Here is an 18,435-nt window from a genome sequence, read left to right as displayed (position 1 = left end):
TAAAGCACGAAAACAGCAACATTTGGGTGCACAGATTTTCCGCTTTTCCACGGCCGAGTGTTGCGCCAATCTGTTGGCTGGTGTACTGTGCAACAGTGGACTTTGGCCGCGCAGAGCTGCGCGGTGCGCGTGTATACGCAGCCCACATTCAACCTTTGCAGTGCCCGAGACGGAGGGCAACCCCTATTGTTTCCAGTAGTGTTGTCACTGATAGTGCAATCCATTGTGCTCGGGAGAGCGTTTCAGTATCATGGCCGGGAACGTCCGCATGTCGCAACCGGGCACGCCAGCCACAACGCAGCCGAACTACATGAAAGTATTCATTCAGAGGGACTATAGCGAGGGCACATCGGTGAAGTTTCAGAACCGCTTTCCACCGGAACTGGAGAGTCGGGTAGGCTGCAAGGCGCACCGCTTCCGAGTGTTGGAATGACTTGGGGAACTGGTTTACTAATTGAATTTATCATTATTACTCGCAGATCGATAGGCACACATTCGAGAGCACGATGAACAAATTAAATGAGTATTTTGCCGAAGCAGAAAAGGGTTCCTGCAGTACGTACTGCGAAGGATGTTTGGCGTGCATCACGGCATACTTGATCTACATCTGTTCGGAAACACACTACGAGAAGGTGAGGCTCTTTCTATTATTGTTTCGCTTCTTGGTCCCTCAACTGCTCACTCTTGTCTCGCGTTTTAGTGCCTCCGGAAGGTGTCGAAGTACATTGCAATGCAAAACGAGCGAGTGTACAATCCGAAAGGGCTCCAGATTACGGACCCGGTGTACCGTGGGTTGCGAGTAATAGAAATTTCGATCCTCGACCGCCCCGGACGCACGTGACTGCCGCTATCCCATTCAACGGAGGAGTTTTTCATGTAATCGAAGCGCTCCGCAGCTGGCGCTCGAAGATGCTTTCCTTCTCCGGCGAATAAGCAGCGAACCGTAGTTTGAGGCAGCGAACGGCGGCAACGACGTCGAAAATACTTCCAATCCGGCAACCGACACTGAGCATAGCGTGTGTGTGAGTGTGTGTGTGTAAATGTTGCGCGCATTCCGTGAAAAAGCACCGTTCTCGGCGAACGTACTGTTGCGCACGAGAACAATCACAATAAATAGGACAACGACGACGACGACAACGGCTCTGCTGATGATGGGTTAGGAGTGCCGAGAAGCGGCGGACGATACGTCATGTTAAATATATATTTATATATATTTAAACTTACCAACTCTAGCTATAAATCGGTTACTGAACCGTTCCCGCCAGTCTACCTTCCACCATCGTCCAATGTTGTATCGATGTACGCAGGGAGGCCCAGTCAGACAGGAATGAGAAGCTGCCCCCGAACCAGAGTAGGGAAAACCAGTGGCATCGAGCAGAGTACTGGACTTAAGTGTCGGGCATTGCTACAAGATATCACTACGCAAATTCCATTACTTATACAAGAGTCCCGTAGAGTAGACGCTAGGGAAAACGGTTAATGGTTAAACTTCTTAGTATTAGAGCAACTACACCACAAGTTTGTTAAAAGAGCATTGTGAAGCGGATTGTCGCTCTCTCACTTCTTTACTGTTCTTTCGATAGCGTGGTGGCACCCAGAGGCCAAGCAGTGCATTGACAAATGAGGTTTTTTTTAAAGGGGTATTGTTTCGTTCGACATTATCCGTTTAGCTAGAACTTCCCCATCACCGGTGCAGACGGACGGAGCGAGTGAATGATCCGAGTGGAATGCAATTGTTTATGAAGGAATAAATGAGACGGAAAAGATGGTTCTATATATTTATCTGTAAATCTGTTTTGCTTCTTACTTTAATATGTTGTACGTTTGCAACCACTCTGGTTTCTCTTTTTGATTTAAAGTTACTGCCATTGTTAATAACAATCGAAAGATAAAATTGCGTTTTTATGGCGTGGTTTGAAACAGCTTGCTGAGCTTTTTTTTCAATTGATTTCTTTAGTGACGTTCTGCAACCGAAATACTGGAAGCTCAAGAAAACAAGACAACTCTGTAGAGTCTACATTTTTCACCAACGATGGTTGTCCTATAACAGTTGGTTAAGTAATTCCAAAAGAGCGTGTTTTTCAATTTAATGCCATTCAAACATTTGCATATTACAAACTCACTTACTTACCTTATTTGTCGCTGGGCTCCACGCTGCGGCTGCGTCAGTGATTCGGATTGATGGTTTTACAAAATTTAAGATGGGCGAACGGATTGACGACGAATTGTTTGATTTTACGGATTGCTTCATTTGGGTTTCAAATTACTGCAAGACGAAAAATTACCGTACAAATTACCTTCTTACTACCACCAAGACATCGGCTATCCTCTGAACAGTATTTTGGAACGTGCAAAATGACGGTTTTGGTATTTGATCTGTTGCCTCGCCGTGAGCCTACTGCGAGAATGGTTCGAAAACATTCGTCCTAAAGCTAAGCCATTTTTGTAACATTCTTTTTGCGGTTGCTGTTGTGTATTTGGTTTACATGACAATTTCTTTTGATTGCAACGTGTTTTAAGTTCAACGGTTTTGGTGGTTCTGTTCGATCCGTGTAGACCGAAGGGACACACATTGCCTAACGTTTAATCACAACAAGTTTAAGGATGCTCTTGCTTTTCTTTTACCTTACTTTTGTCACGCTCCTTGAAACACAGGGCCAATTAATTGAGTGCCGTCCGATGAAAGTTTTGTTTATGCTTTTATACTTTAGTTTACTAACCAGTCTTAGGTAAGAGCTAGAAGAAAAACCGTCCTGCACCACCGTCCTGGGTTTTGCAGCACGAAGACACCAAATCGTGTAGTTGCACCACCAAAGATGCAGCGTACGGGAAAGGTGAACAATCGCGTTGTAAACACGACGCTGAAAGTGAGCAGACAACGAATGTACACAAAACACAACCCCAAGCGAGCTACGAGACCGAGATAATCTTTGAAAACCCCAGTCTCCAGAGAAGAAAGTGCAAAAACTCTCCAGCGTCGGAAAGAAAGTAGTAGATCCGGTAGGTTTCGTAGTGCTAAAGGACGGTAGCAACATTGCATCGGTATTCTGCCTTTCCTCTCGCTCCCTCATCGCTACACACTCGCTGCATTTGTTTTTAATTCCTACACCCTAACAACAACGATAAAAACTAAATGAACCTCTATGGCCGTCGTCCTGCGCCCTACAATGAATGCCACGCACATGGCAAACCCTTTTTCGCTATGCTTCTGGGTTGCATGAACAGATAGGATTCCTTGCCTACACACGTTGGCCTCCGTCTGCCGACGGCCCGCTGTCTCCATTTTGCTTTTCTCCAAGTGGCTCGCTCTGGCGCACTCTGTTGGAGTTTGGACCGGAAACGGGGGCGCCCTTTAACACACTTAATATTTGTTGCTTTGGTTTCTAGTCGAACTAACACCTATCCGCTACACGCTGTCTAACACGCTGCTTAACGATTAATGTCTCCTATGTCTAACGCTTCCCAGCATTCCCTCTGGCTGTGCACCTCTACATCTGGTAAGTGCATTCACTGCAATTTCTGGAGAGAAAAAAGCACAATGAAGTATCAACAACGAACCAGCTAACAAACGCCGACAAAAACTCGGCGCCCTCTAATCTCTCGAACCCCTAATGACTAGGATATTTGCCGTGCATTATTGCCTTCTGGCTTCCAGACTGTCCTTATCGTAACATTTATGCACACATACGGTACGAACATACACACACACACACACACGTACACACCTATACACAGTTTGTGTAGTTTGTCTTTTTTGGTTAGTTCTCTTCACCGTATGCTTAAATGCATCAACAAAACCGAAAATGGTATAAGACACGCACCGACACACCCGGGGGGGCCGGCGGTCGTGTGAATGTTTGGTGAGTTTTCTAAATTGACCGTTTTCCTCGTCTTTTCGATTTTGCTTTTTCCAGTTTTGATTTTCTGAGCGCGCCATTCTCATTCTTTTTGCACAAGTTACTATAATTTTGTCAACGACTTTGAGCATATGGGTTATGTGGGGCGCCTACTGTCACGTCCCGGAATAATAGTGGACTGGGGACAAATATTTGCACTAACAGCCTGTAGTGGCTCCACTGCGGTGTGCAGCGAGTCCACGCATAAGAATCTGCTGTCCGGCCACCGGCAACAGCGACACGCCTATCTGCTACCAATAAACCAAGTTACCAATCGTACGGCCTTCAAAGGACACCCCCGCGGGGGCCATCCTTTGAATGGTCGTGCAAAGCCGCTGCACTTCGCTATAACACGAAAGTAGCTCCCGTTTGGCCAGCGCTCGAGCGGCTGGTTCAGATGGAGTTTTCCTTGCCAGACGATGAAGCACCGGATCCGGCATCGCTTGCGGGCTGCTGGCCAGCGTCATCCGCGGAATCGGTGTAGAACTTGGGTCACAACAGCATGCACAGCTTGGAGCGCTTTTTGACCGGTTTGACGGGATGCTTCGGCCCTTCGGCTACGCCGTCGCCCGGCCCCGGAAGTGAACTGGCCGGCGTGACCGAGACCGACTGAGCCGGTGCTTCCCTTTGTGGCTGCGGCTGGTCGGACTCGGTCTGTTGGTCAGTGGAGGCGGCGGACGTGCTCTCGTCCCCTTTGCCGCTGCCAGACTGCGACGCAATAGACGGTGGCCGATCGGCGGTGGTCGAGTTGTGGTGGACCGACTTCGACAGCTTATTGCGGACGGCCTTCCCGAGGGCGCCCGTCTTCCGGAGGCTGCTGAAGCGCGGCTTTCGCTCGTGCACCGGCGTCGTTTCCGTCTTCTCGTCCGTGTGCGCACAGTTGAGCGTCGTTACGGTGAACTCGATGTCGGCCAGTGGCTCCTTGCCGGCTGCGAAGGGGTGAACCACAGAAATCAGCGAGCCCGATTCCCGATCGTACCAAGGAGCCCACAAACTCACCGGCAAACTCTTCCACCGGCTTATCAATCGTGTCGTGATCGATCCAGGTCAGTCCCATCTCAACCTTCTCGGCCAGATCGTGCCAGTGCTGCCGGTTGTCCATCGTTCCCTCGTACAGGGGGCCAATCCAGGGAAACGCTTCCGTCAGCACCTTGTACAGCGGCAGGCAGATGACGTCAATGAACCCAACCTGCATCTTCGGCAGCTCGTCCTTACGCTCGCTGGGAAGCAATAAGAGAGGGGTTCGGGACGGTGCGCGGTAATGGTGGTGTCAAATCAAATAGAAACAGAACAACTTAACGCCCGCAACAACGGACCCAAACGCACACACACAAAACAAGCGCGGCGACGGGGAGCTGCAACAATCCCGAAGACGCCATGGCGATGAATTTTATAGTCATCCCGTGACGGGGACCCTCACCGTATTGAAGAGCACACGATGAAAACGTCCGAAAACGTTCGTGACCTCCCCGCGACAGTGTACCGTGGCCCGTCGGCCCCAGGGATCGTACGGTTGACGGTTTGCGAGCCCCGGTGCCGGTCGCATTATCGTAATAATGACCCTTAATGTCCACTGGTGGACTCGCCACTACGTCTGTGGGATCGGCCGAAGCCAGATATCGCAGGAGACAACGCCTGGGAACCTCCGGGGATGGAACGAGATAGCGCACGACCACTGGACGTGAGCGAGAGGGACAGAAGAATGGGCGAAGGATAAATTATCTTCCGGCGACGTTACAGTTAATTAAAGTTATGTCCCCGCCGGGATATCGACAGGCCCGATTGGAACTATTTCGGGCGTAAGATTCGCCCCGTTCGGTGGTGTGGCTTTCCACGATTAGCGCGATGTGGGGGAACGTGGCCGGAAGGACGCGTCAATATTTTACGTGCCTGCTTCGTGCCTGTCGCGTGTACCGATGGGAGTACCGTGACGTACCGAGCGTCCGGAGCCGGCTCCGGAGTGCAGAGATCAGCGTCACGAAAGGTACGTGATGGCTTATCCCCGGGATCGGACAGAGCGGCATTATTTGGTTACCCATTTGGGGAGCCTAATCAATGGACACTGGATCGTAACGTGAGAGTCGCTATTCTGGCTAATTCTTTCCTAAACGTGTGGCCATCTGAAACGGGTTTGGCTAACTTATGTGGACCTTCCGGGGAACGTTTTCACGTGCTCTATCAACTGCCAGGTCCGTTGTGGTGGTTTTGTGAGTTAGCGATGACGAACGGTAGAAGGTATTTTCAACAATTAACTAATATTTCAACTCAGGGTTGGAATCCTAAACAAGTTTTGCTGTTCCTTAAACTGTCGAGAGAAAAAATGAGCAACTTCTGAAAAATAATGCACCAAAAAGGAAGCTTAACTGCCAAGAAATACGTACAGATCAGTCTCGGCGTCTGTTGCTACTACTTGCAACGAAACAAAAAGCTCCGAAACCGCGAATAAAGCATTCCTAATGGTCTAGAAGATTGAAGAATTCTTCCGTCGTTTTTTTCAACTAAATTTCGCTATTCCTAACCACCAACGACAAAGTCACCGAAGTGGAGAATTCAGCGACGTGCTCATAAAACCGAGAGCATATCTTATCGCCGACGATCAATCGCTAAGCCTCCGGAGGTCTGTAAGGCGCCCCGAGGGAAAATATATAATTGGCAAAATTATGGCGCTCTCTGCACGCCATTGCGCTCTGGAGCCGACGAGAGTGTCACATTTGGCCTTCAGACCACTTCCACTTCAACGAGCACCTACGAACGTGCTCACGCAATATACTTGGGGTGGGGGGGACGGTGACGCTATGCCGACCGACACTACAAAATCCGCCAGCCCGACCGCCCTCCCGCCCCCAAAAGCCCAAAGACCAAGGAAAGTCATAATGTCACAGTGAAATCGAAACGGCGGCGACACCGAAACCGAAAGCGAAACAAAATGGAGGGCAAAACAAACAGAGTAATAAAATCGTGTAATCAAATAAGCAAATTACCGATCCATCATCGCCACGGGTTGCTGGTTCAGTTGCAGTTTCTCCAAATCGCCCTGATCGAAAAACTCGTCCGCCACTAATTTGGCCACCCGGTGCTGTACCTCCCACGGTTTCGCGATGGCGCTCACATCGCACGCCGTCATCATCATTCCGCACAGGACTGTGGTCGTCGGTCGATCGGTCGGTGTTGTTGTTGTTGTTGTTGATGGGGTGGATTAGAAAGGGAGTCATTATTACCGACGTCGCACGGCGTGCCGCTGATTGGCAAGCCGACGGGCGGCGCCTACTGCGATACTTACTCTCCTTCTTCTCCTCGCTCTGCCAGTCGAACTCGCCGTTTTCGATGAGCTCGAGGAACTGGTTCCGCTTCTTGAAGTACATGGCCAGATCCGTCGACAGGATCGCGGTTTCGACGACCTTCATCACCATGCGGAAGTCCTCCGGCGACAGGGCCTAAACACACACAGCAGAAGCAGAAGGATAACGATTTCTTTTTAATACCCCAACAACGGGTCAGCGGGTTTTTTGCAGGCGGGGGATTGGCCAAGGGGGCCAGCCGTCGGCAATTAACTGGGGCCACAATGTGGCGCGACTTCAACCGGAAGCGTTATCGGTCGCCTGGCCGGGGGTTCCATCTCGGGAACCCCAAGCTACACGGTTGAATAATTAAATGTCCACCCATCCGAAAACGGGTTATCGCCTATTGGTTCCGGCCGCCGCCGTCGCCGCCGCTGGGCCCTTCTCTGGAGAAGTTGTGTGGAAAAATAACCCGCACTATTCGTTCGCGCTCAAGAGCGTCACGAGATGCGTACGGGGTTGTGACGAACGAACCGAAAACCGGAACTAGCCCCCACTCGGTTCCAAAGGCACCCACCATCACCCCCCACGCACACACGCACACAAAACAAAGAGAACAAAGGACCAATCAAGGACCGCCCTGCGCTGCTATTGTGGGTCTTTGTGCGTGTTTGTGGGTGGTGGAATGCAACGATAGGGAAATAAATTTGTTTTATTAATACTGCGGTCGTGTTCGTTTGGGCGACACAAACGGGCGGCCACCGGGGTGATATTTCTCGCCCCGGGACCCGCTTTTCCGGCCCATGCACAAATGCGCGGCGGGAAGCATTGAACGTTTGCCCTCCGAGGGGAAATAATCTCCATGTTTTATTGATTGTGAACCGAACAACAAAAAATAAAGCTCTGTCCCTGCTTCCCACGCGTTCATTGTTGTGCTTTAGTTTGCAAGCGAAATGGGATGGATAATTTTTCTTTCTTCCCGGGGTTCCCGGGATGGGTCACTCGGATGGTGTTTGCTGAGAAGCCCTGCAGGATGTGTTTTTCCTCTGTTTGCTATTTTGTTATTTTCGATGGAAATGGGAAATTACTCCTTCTAGGGGTTCTCCCATTTACTTATTGGTTGGTATTTATTTTCATTTGATGAAGCAGGTAACTTTGGGATAAATCATTTCAACCAACAAAAAAGAAAGCTACGTTGCTTGTTTTCCATTTCAGTGTACCAAATGGAAATGGAAAGCTCAATCGACCAGAATAACAATTTTGAACAAAACAAAGCCTGGCGAAACGAAGTTTGTCGTCTGAATATTTGTGACGATTTAATGACATTTTGATTTTATGAACCAAACTAAAGTAAACCAAAGATGAATTTTAGCGGCAAAGTGATATTTAAGATAATTTGAAGTATGGTGTTCGTTTGCTGTTTGTTCGGTACTAAAACCATTACAGTAGATATAGTTATTTATGACGCGTTTTTCTATATGTTTTGGTAATCAAATGCAGAATTAGGGGTTAGATACGCACGATGAAGAACTTACAGCTTGTTAGATGGCAAAAACCTTGAAATTTGTAACTAAACTTAATACTGTAAACTTGTAAAGGAAGAAGAACGTCAAATGATCATAAATATGCGTTTTAATTATAAATATACTAGGAATATTGCAAAAAGGACAACAGCGCGCTAGCAGTCCGTTATATTATCAAGGGTTGTGAAAACAAAGGTCGTGTTCATGGTATTAAAACAGATGGACGTGAGAAGTTTAAACCAAACGAAATTGATAAACATTAGATCTGTTTCAACAAAACCTTCAATCAGAAGGTATACAAGTCCCTTCAGACATGTAATCCGACGTAGATTACATGACTGACTGACAGTGTTTCCAATAAGTTTCCGAGACTAAGTAAGCCATTCTAAAAAGAGATATTTTACCACCGGAATGCTTTGAAACCTACCTTGTTCTGAGCAAAGGTGCTCTTGAGTTATCAGTAAGGTTCAACTACTATTGTGAAGAGTTGATTCCTACTCTTGTGCATTGGGATGCCCGGTGCCATCTGTCGCTGTTTAAACTTAATCTTCTTGGGGTAGGAATTCTAGAATACTCGATAACTGAATTCCACAAAGGTATCCGCAAGACTTCATATCCTTCTCAGATCTTAGCAATTTTTCTATTACGCGCACATCTTTGGATCGTAAAAATATGCAGGTTGAGATAACTAAGCCAAAACCGTAATGAACGATTCATAGTTTCAATGAGTATTTAGTGAGATGTTGCAACGAAATAGCGATGGAAGACTTTTTTGGACCATGCTCTTGAAGCTGTGTTTTCCTTTTTCAAACGGAACAAAATTGGTAGCGTTTGAGCCCAGTTTTAGTTGAGTTAAGTTTTACAAGAATTTTAGCAAACATTTGCTTAAGACTACTAAAACCATCTAAAAATTTCCAGGTTTTTAATGGTTAATAGAATCGAACGAAACCAACCGAAGATTTCTTTAGGAATCGTCCTAAGAGATGAACCATTCATCGAAGATTTAATTAGCAAATTGCCAAAATGATAGGAAACCCATATAAGCGGTATGTGCAACATGTCCTGCGTGATGCGTAGTTGTAGTGCACCTTTCACACATTTTCCATTCACTTATCAAAGAACCGTCACCTTCACCGCGTTTTCAGTTATCCAATCTAAAAAACCAATTAATCGCCCAAAAGGAATGTGCCACCGTTCGTTCGCACCGTTCAATGTGTGTTCCGCCAGCGGCTCTTTCAAAAAGGAAAAAAAAATCATCGAAGCATAACTGCAAAGCACCCGCGTCCCAACATATCAACGAACGTGCCCAAGTCACGGCGAAACATTCACAGAACCATTTCCACTCCGATCCGAGTGGTCCACAGGACCGGCGCCCCCCGCCATCCCGGGCCTGGTAGGTGGCTGGTGGCCCGTAAAACAAACCGCTTACGCGCCACTTATTTTTATCGTCGGCCCCGTTTCGGAGCGGACGGAGACCGACGGCTTTCTTCACCAGAGGCCACTGTGCGCCTGTCAAACATGGAATTAAATTCCGTCAATGCCAAACTTCCTCCCCCCACACACACACATAGTGCGAGGTAAAGGATTTGGCGAGGACAAACAAACCGGAAGCTGTTCGGTGTTCGCCGGCCGGCCGGCCGGTCGGTACGTGGGTATGCAAACACGAGACCGACTGGGACCGACCGAAGGATCGTTCGCAGGTTCCTTGGGGCCCCTTTATTGCCAACTTCATGTCGACCGGGACCGGACGGTTGGAGGAGTGTCGTAAAAGGCTCCAAATACCGGCCGGGTGGATTGGTGTTGCCGGTGGCATTGCCTCGGGTTGGGTGGAAAATGCAAAGCGCACCCGGTACCCACCAACCATTCGGCACGCATTATATCGATTATGCGAGAGCTGATTGGTGTTTTGTTTCTTCTGGTGCCCCTCTTTTATGCTGCTTCGCCGATCGGTGATGGGTGATTTGTGTTTGAAGCGGCAAAATTGAATGCAATAAATAACGGAGCCCGGGAGGGGTGTTTCGAGGGCCGCTGACGCGGGACGTAATCCCATTCCGAGAAGGCTAACTCTAATTCCAATTTGAGGATTCCGTAATCTGGGGAGCTGCTTTTTTTTGTTGGGCGATGTTTTAAATTGGCTGTAGCTTCGGTAATTGAAAGGAATGTCGTTATGATTCGGTCCTTTAATGATGATTGAGGGCGCGTGTTCTTTCTGTCGCATATTTCAGCTCGTTATTGAGATGGTTTGGGGAGAAAAAAATAATAGCATCGATCGGTGATACGGCGAAGAAAGTGCTTTTTAACACAACTTTATCGATAAACGAAACTGTTGGATAGCGTTCTAGCGTCGGAAACAAATAAGAACCAACGAGTCTCGTAATTTTAAAACGTCACCGTTAGGTAGTTGAAAACCATTTCCAAAACACTCTGCCCAACTAGAAGAACCTTTTGAAGAAAATAATAATAGTGAGTGAAACTACAAAATGTCAAAATGTTTGCACTCTGCGAAATGAGAAGATTATAACCGATCCTCTGACGACAGAGCTTATCAAGTCCCGACTTTCCGGTACAGTTCAAAGGGAGCTTTCCTGTTGGTCAACACCTGGGATTCTGCGGAAACTTCTCTGAGCCACACGAAACTGAAGTTGAAGGGGTTGTTAAAACATGTAATTAATGCTGAGAACTCTAGATGTTGCCTACGAGCCTAAGCAACTACGACTGACCTTAGAAGGGCGCTACTTGCATTTGTTTTGCCATATTTGTCTGGTGTGTCTGCTCGATTTCTCTATTTGAATTTCTTTCCTGAGGGGTGTCCATTTTCGAATCATTCCTGATCTGTGGCACGCCATCCGACACTTTCCCGACACGAAGTGGTGGTGCCACACGTGGTGAAACATTCATTATCGAATACAGGGACACGCACCTGGGGCTGGACAGAGCAGCTCCGTTTTTCAGCTGGCGCTGCACAAACAATCCAGGTGCCATGGAGCATCGTTTGCGCCGCCCAGGACACCGGGCGGGTTGTTTACTCGACTCGAACCCATACCCTAACGTGCCGTGGAAATCCCGGGGCCAATCGATTGAACAAATACGGTAGCGCTGTTGACACAGCCGAATTCTGGCCAAATGGCATCGCAGCTTGCCGCCCGGGGAGGGGGGGGGGGGGATAGGGAAGGGCGCTAACTCACCTGGAAGATGTTGTTTCCCTCGGAGTTCAGTATCATCACGCACTGATCGAAATGGTGGTGCTCCATCGTGCTGGTCGTGTAGAGGATGGCCAGCGGGCTGTCCGTTTTCGACTGGAACGCGTTGTTGGTGCCCCGGTGGTCGAGATCGTGGCACAGACAGGCCACCAGCAGGCCCAGAATCTCCAGATCCGTCATGAAGCGCTCCATTTTGCCGGTTTTCATCATCGCAAACATCGTCTGGGCCACGTTCAGCGCGTGGCGCCAGTTGTGATACTTCACCGGCCGGTAGTTCTTCCGGACGCTCAGTATCCAGCGGCACAGGACCTGCCAACGAGTGCCAACCAACAATATTCGCTTGAAAACTCGGTTACGAGTGCGGGTCGCTGCTAGCTTTTTTTTTCCTCCGATGGACACCCCACCGGCTGAGGCGAGTAAGTGCAATTACGGTTTATTAAGGATTAACGATTGTCGCCGTAAGGGAGAAAGATCCCGTCTCATGTGTGTGTCCCTTTGCTGGGAGACACTATCTTCTCGACCATTGCGGCATTCGTCATCCGTCGAATGACGCTAATCAGCTTTCGGAGGAGCGATTCTGGCGCAGCGATAGAACCCGCAGCTTGGTCCGGACATAAACTCGTAATCGCGTCTTACTGGGGCACATCAATTTACGCCACTAGAAACCACTTCCGTTCCGCGGGTCCCCGACCGACGCAATCGACGGATCGGGGACGGATCGGGTGAGTGAGGGGGCCCCGTGGTGAAAACTTGACCTGCTAAAAGAGAAACTCGAAAAATGGGGGAATTCGGAATCCACTTACGTCGTAGGGAATGTGGAACTGCTGGACCAGATTGCACTGCAGGAACATCCGCACCGCGGCCCGGCATGTGTCATCGTCGTCGAGGTCGAAATCTGTGGAAGAGTGGCCGGAGCGAACGAAACCGAACATGATTTATGCTTTTCTCCAGCCGGGGGCCGAAACGAAACAATTGTTCTCGGTCGAGGCACCGATGGAAAAATGGACAACCACCGCATCTTCGTTTCACAATTTTAGTAAATCAAACATCGCACAACCTGGTCGAATTTGTGCTGCCTGACACTATAACCTATGCGACACACATTGAGTCCCACCAAAGTCCCACCAAAGCAATACTTCATCGCTGCATGCAGACAAGCTGGGAAAAAATATCGGGCCACTGATAAAACAATATACTGTGGGTCACAATGAAGTTACGAAAGCGAAACAAAAAGCCCCACACTGGACCGCATATTCGCGCAGCATGTGCTGCGTGTCCTTCGTAAATCGTGAACCTCTTTTTGTCGTGTCCAAGAACATTCCCTCGGCACGGACACCGCACGCATTCCACACGCAACCGTACGCCCGTGGTCGGATGGCACGTTGCACGTTCGGGTCGGATAGAAATTCAAACGCACACCCGCAGACGACCACGATCCTGGCCCCGTAGGTCGACCGACCGACCGACCTCCAGAAGTTAGCCACGATGGTTGCGGGAGCTCATGAAAAATTCAGCACCGGCTTGTACTTGATGAATGTGTGATCGTGATTAAATTCTCTGCCGCCGCCGCCACGGGCACATCGTGCGTGACGTTGGAGCACCCTTGTCTTCGGTTTCGAACCCCCGCCCCCGGGGGGGGCAGGATGATAAATGGGGACCGGCGGTGGGAGCCGGCCACCCCTTGACCGGACCGCACATCGGGAAGCAATCCGTCGGCCGCACCAATCGGTGTCAACATTTATTTCTTTCACTGTAATTTTTATTCCAAGCGCGGTAGTGAGTGATATATTTTCAGTCACCTTCAGGTCTAGTGCTTCAGGTCCTACGCGTGAATCCGCGGCAGTCATTATGTTGATCGCACTGAAATGCAATTGGGCGCAAAGTCCTGTCTGTCGGGTTGCGATGTCAAACAAAACGCCCATTCCGGCAGGCAGGGCCCACTCGGTATCCAATTAGTGTCCGGCGTCGGGTTAAATCCATTAGCCGCAAAAGTGTGCGCTACCTCCGACCCGAACCGAGCTGGCACGGTAATCGAGACAGGTCGGTCAGACCAATCAATCGCACCGCGCCGGAATCGCTTCCGGATTCCGGGCGCTCGACTGTAACCTTTCACCTTCTTACGGTCAATGTCGTGCCCAGGACCCACTGACCGGCGAACGGTGTAAGCTGAGATTTTCGCCATAAATTACCCCTCGATCGACTGACCGACCGACCGACCGGGGAGGGCCGAAGGACGGAAACGTCTTGATTGCGGCGGCCGGTTACTTGTTTTACGAGTTTCCCGGCGAGCTGGCGGCGAGCAAAAACAATCGTATGAAATATTAATCTGCATCATTACTCGGCTCGGTTCGGTGCCGTAAATCGGATTCGTCTTCTGACCGTATCGATTGCGGGGAGGAAAGAAGAATACGGGCCCCTAATTGAAGGGAAGGTTGGGCATCGGAAATCGTTGCTGCAGCAATTAGACCGAAACGCCTGCGGCCGGTGTGGCTTACCGATGAACTTGAAGCTGTACAACTTGTACTCCTCGGCCGACTGGATCTGGTCGTTGGCCAGCTTGACCGTTTGGTCCTGGCTGGCGGTCGCGTGGTACGACAGACACTCCAGCGCCACCTTCTGCTTGGCCATCAGCTTGCAGGCGCTCTCGTACATCTGTGTGTTGTGGATGCCGAGACCGCAGAAGATGGCGAACGCCTCGAAGATGGAGATATCACAGTTGGTAAATTGTAGATCATTTTGCTGTTGACGGAAGAGAGAGAGAGAGAGAGAGAGAGGGAGTGACACCGGTCAATGTCTGTGGTCACACGCGCCGGAAGGGACTCACCTTATTGATTAATTGAGCGACACCGATGACGGTCTTCTGGCCGTTGATGATCGGCATGCACAGGATCGACTGGACGCTGTGCGTTTCGTCGAACGCGGTCGACGACGTGGTGGCCACCGTGCCATCCGTCACGGCCGGTTGCGCGACCACCGCCGGCTGGTAGATGGGCTTATCCTTGAGCCACTCGACCACGTCGCTGATGTTGAGCGTTTCGCCCGTGGCCGCCACGTACTCGGCGATCTGGGCCAACATCGAGCTGTTCAGGTCGCTCTCCGACGGGCGCACTATGTTGGCCGCCGACTGGTGGCTGCCACCGAGCTCGAAAATCATCGTAAACCGCGTCGAGGTGGAGTTCTGCAACGGGGAACAGGGTGGAGAAAAATGGTGGTGGAAATGGCTGTCCATCATGTTTGCTGCCGCCACCACCGCCACGGGCGAAAGGGTTTGGCGCCCGACAGCTTTTAGGACGGACACACACACTCAATATATTTGCCGGCTAATGAAAAGCGAAATCTTGCCCGCGGGAAACCCCTCTGACGCTGGCGCGGAAGCGAGGCATTTTGAGTGGAAAAAGATGGAAATTACTCGGTGGGCGGCAGACAGAAAGGAAGGAGAATGGAAAAAAAAGTTATGCAAATGCAAATAACCTGCTGCCGCTGGAGCATCTCCTCCACGTCGACGTTGTGGCTCGTGCGGCGCGATAGCGTCTGATGAGTCTTCTCCGGCCGTTCCAATATCCGCTCGAGATGGTTCTGTGGAGCGTACGTACGAGATGAAGCCGTCCGGGTGTTTTATTTTATTGCCCGATGTCGAATCGGCGCGTTGAAAGCCGTCCCGGTCCCCCGGTGCCGGATTACGGGGCGGTGCCGTTGAGCCCGGGGCCGAAGGACGAACCCGAATTGGAATTAACATCCGAAAAAGGGCGGAAGCACAAGCGAAAGAAATGGGGAAAGAAAGAAAAGTGTATTACAAATGAATATGTTTCAAAGCGTAGCGCCGCTCCGTCTCGGTGCCGGTGCCGAGTGAGAAAAAATATGCAAAAAGAACTGTGAAGAAGAAGGAAAAAAACGGTGCTGATTGGTTCGGAAGCGGTGCTGCGTCGGGTGTCCGATCGAATCCATTAAAAACGAGTTTTTAATCCCAACCCCCTCGGCGGTGAGTGCCCCGGGAAGCCTGTTGCTGTCGACGATCCAACGAGGCACCAGGCGCCTCCATCGGCACCCGCGGACAGGATTATGGCGATGGGATAACACGATTGTTTTGCTTACCATCTGCCCCATCACCACCGACGGCGACTACGCCAGGGAGGCTGGGCACAAAATGTGCCAAACAGTTCTGCGGAGTGTCCGCCGTGGCGCGGCTTGCAAAGCCCATTAGTGGCTGAGTCCGTTTTCACCTGATAATTGGAAATGAAATATTGATCGATTTCCAATGGGCTGATTTAATTCCAGAGCCAGTGTTTTCATCCTTGCACTTAGCCACCCCACACGGCGCACTCCCATCATCGATATTGTCGGCCTCGCCGGAAGCGCCATTTATCAATTTTCGGGAAAATGAGTTTCCCGCGGGCACCACCATTCCACTCCCGAGGCGGTACCCCGTTACTGTCCACCCTCAGATGTAATCAGTGAGCGCGAGAGAGTTACAATTGAATTCATTTCGGTCCGATTGCCATCGGCTGATAAAGCAAAAGGCTCCGTCCCCAGAACGGACCACACCATTTTCATTTCGGTACACAGTTGCGTAGCTACGGACGAATTGATTAGGCTGATAAGAAAAGTGCGCCAACGTCACCCACATCAAGGCTCACTGGCTCACTCATCAAGGCTCACTCAATGATTCCAAATTTTCGAGGAATCACATTTCGGACACCGGCACCGTCGATGGAATTGACCGATAAGGACGACCGAACCACGGTGCCGGCGGTGACAGCGGAATGAAGTCTGTTCCGTAGATTACTACCAAAGCGATAAGGCTTCCGAAATGTAGCAAATAAAACTTAATATAATCATAATGACTTTGAGCCCATAAGGAATATAAATGTGGCCAACGCATCAAAATCGGTCACTTCCGTTCGTTAAACATGTAAAATATGGATTATGAGCTGAAAATGTAAAAATGGGCGTTCAATAAACGTTTAAAAACGATTAATCGATCATTTGATTTATCGCAACATTTTAAATTACCCATTTACAGGGTGTGCAAAATAACGCGTACTTTTTCATTTGGTTATAAGAGAAAAACGGCTAAATATTTTTCAATGCTTTTATTTGAAAGGTTGATTCTTAACATGTATGTATAAAATACAACTTTGGTTGCAGAAAATTGGGAAACATGAAAAACTTTTTTCCAAAGTGGTAGCTCGCCAAATCATTCGTCAAAAGCACATTTCATTGAAGATCATTTCCACCTCGGTGGCTATGTTAATAAGCAGCATTGTTGTTTAGAAAACCCAAACGTCGTGCAAGAAAAGCCAATGCAGCCACAAAGAGTGACTGTTTTTTGTGGATTTTGGCTGATTGGTTCTTCGGCGAAATTGAAGCTGAGAACTTAGACAGCATTTGGTTTCAACAGGACGGCGCTACGTGCCATACAGCGTCAGCCACAATCAATATTTATGTTATGCGAACAAACCAGCAAATATTGACAATTCAAGTAGCTATTGCCGAAATAGAATCAGATACAATCGAAAATGTACTCAAAAATAGGTTGACCGAATGAGCCAAAATAGTTTTTTATAAAAAAATTGTATGAATTAACCTTTCAAATTACAGTTCAAGCATCGAAAAGTATTCGGCCGCTTTTCTTTTATAACCAAATGAAAAAGTACGCGCTAATTTGCTCACCCTGTAGTTGCCAAGTTTATCCCTCGCGTGTTGCCTTTCATTCGAAGTAAACTTATCGGAGCGACAACTTAAAATTGTCTGCGGACAGATCGATAGCCTCACAAATTATCGGGACAGTTTTGAAAATGCCACAAAAACATCATCACCCGTCTTCGTCCTGCGGCAACAAACTGAATCGAGCGAAGCAACTTATTCATTGTGACAACAGTTTCGTGTGGCCATCCCAAAAAGGCACAGTTTATATCCACTGGATATCCGTCGCTTAACGCTGGAACGGCTGTATCGCGTGACACACCGATCCACGCCCTCCGGGAGTGCCCGATACCGGTCCTCGGTGAGGATTGCTGTGCTGTCAGCACAATCAACTTTATTTCACTCTCGCTAGAACTCCCACCGGCGCCGCGCGGTGGATCTTAAAGTTGTCTACTTTGTGCTTTCCTTGACCGACACGCACACAGAGCTGGCTGGGGTTGCCATCGAAACGGCCTACACGAAACGTTGGCTCCCACGGCTTCCAGGATGGTTCGCAGCAGCAGCAGCAGTTGGATTCGGTTTTATTGGTGCATGCTTGGCAAGCGTTATCGTGCCCACGTTATCAGCGAAGCCCTCTACCGGTGGCCGGAACACGAGAAACTCTAATTAACCGAAGCGACCAACCTGCTCCGGTTGTCCGACCCGTGCCACTGCCGTTCCGACTGCGTGTCTCTCGTTAGCAAACTCTCCTTCTCTCCTATGTCCTACGGCCACCGAGGCCGGGGCGGCACAAATAAAACCATCCGCTAGGATGATTCCAACTCGTGACGCGTACGTGACTACCAAAACTACTCTTCCCTCGTTGGTTGCTCGTCTTTTTTTGCTCCTTTCTTCG

General features: G+C 49.4%; 2 protein-coding genes across 2 annotated transcripts in view; one reads left to right on the top strand and one right to left on the bottom strand.

Moving 5' to 3' along the window:
* On the top strand, positions 1-1,756 carry LOC128272698 (golgin subfamily A member 7). The gene is made up of 3 exons (XM_053010561.1): positions 1-394; positions 480-632; positions 701-1,756. The coding sequence occupies exons 1-3, from the start codon at positions 251-253 to the stop codon at positions 839-841; spliced, it is 438 nt and encodes a 145-aa protein (XP_052866521.1). The 5' UTR covers positions 1-250; the 3' UTR covers positions 842-1,756.
* Positions 1,757-2,778: 1,022 nt separating this feature from the next.
* Positions 2,779-18,435, bottom strand: part of LOC128270348 (cGMP-specific 3',5'-cyclic phosphodiesterase) — a 30,014-nt gene continuing 14,357 nt past the window's right edge. The window contains exons 5-13 of the mRNA XM_053007747.1: positions 15,369-15,473; positions 14,722-15,075; positions 14,393-14,636; positions 12,701-12,792; positions 11,883-12,206; positions 7,177-7,330; positions 6,878-7,037; positions 4,896-5,116; positions 2,779-4,825 (exon numbers count right to left, since the gene is read on the bottom strand). Of these exons, the coding sequence (XP_052863707.1) occupies positions 4,389-4,825; positions 4,896-5,116; positions 6,878-7,037; positions 7,177-7,330; positions 11,883-12,206; positions 12,701-12,792; positions 14,393-14,636; positions 14,722-15,075; positions 15,369-15,473 (2,091 nt within the window). The 3' untranslated portion in view covers positions 2,779-4,388. The remainder of the gene's footprint in view (positions 4,826-4,895; positions 5,117-6,877; positions 7,038-7,176; positions 7,331-11,882; positions 12,207-12,700; positions 12,793-14,392; positions 14,637-14,721; positions 15,076-15,368; positions 15,474-18,435) is intronic.

Source organism: Anopheles cruzii, chromosome 3 (assembly GCF_943734635.1).
Source record: "Anopheles cruzii chromosome 3, idAnoCruzAS_RS32_06, whole genome shotgun sequence".
NCBI classification, from domain to species: Eukaryota; Metazoa; Arthropoda; class Insecta; order Diptera; family Culicidae; genus Anopheles; species Anopheles cruzii.
This window is presented reverse-complemented; position numbering and strand designations above follow the sequence as displayed.

Excerpts from the sequence above, each read along its gene's own strand:
- LOC128272698 (XM_053010561.1), top strand. The coding sequence starts at position 251 with ATGGCCGGGAACGTCCGCATGTCGCAACCGGGCACGCCAGCCACAACG. Across the intron at positions 395-479 it reads CACCGGAACTGGAGAGTCGG|ATCGATAGGCACACATTCGA; the intron begins GTAGGCTGCAAG and ends TATTACTCGCAG. Across the intron at positions 633-700 it reads CGGAAACACACTACGAGAAG|TGCCTCCGGAAGGTGTCGAA; the intron begins GTGAGGCTCTTT and ends CTCGCGTTTTAG.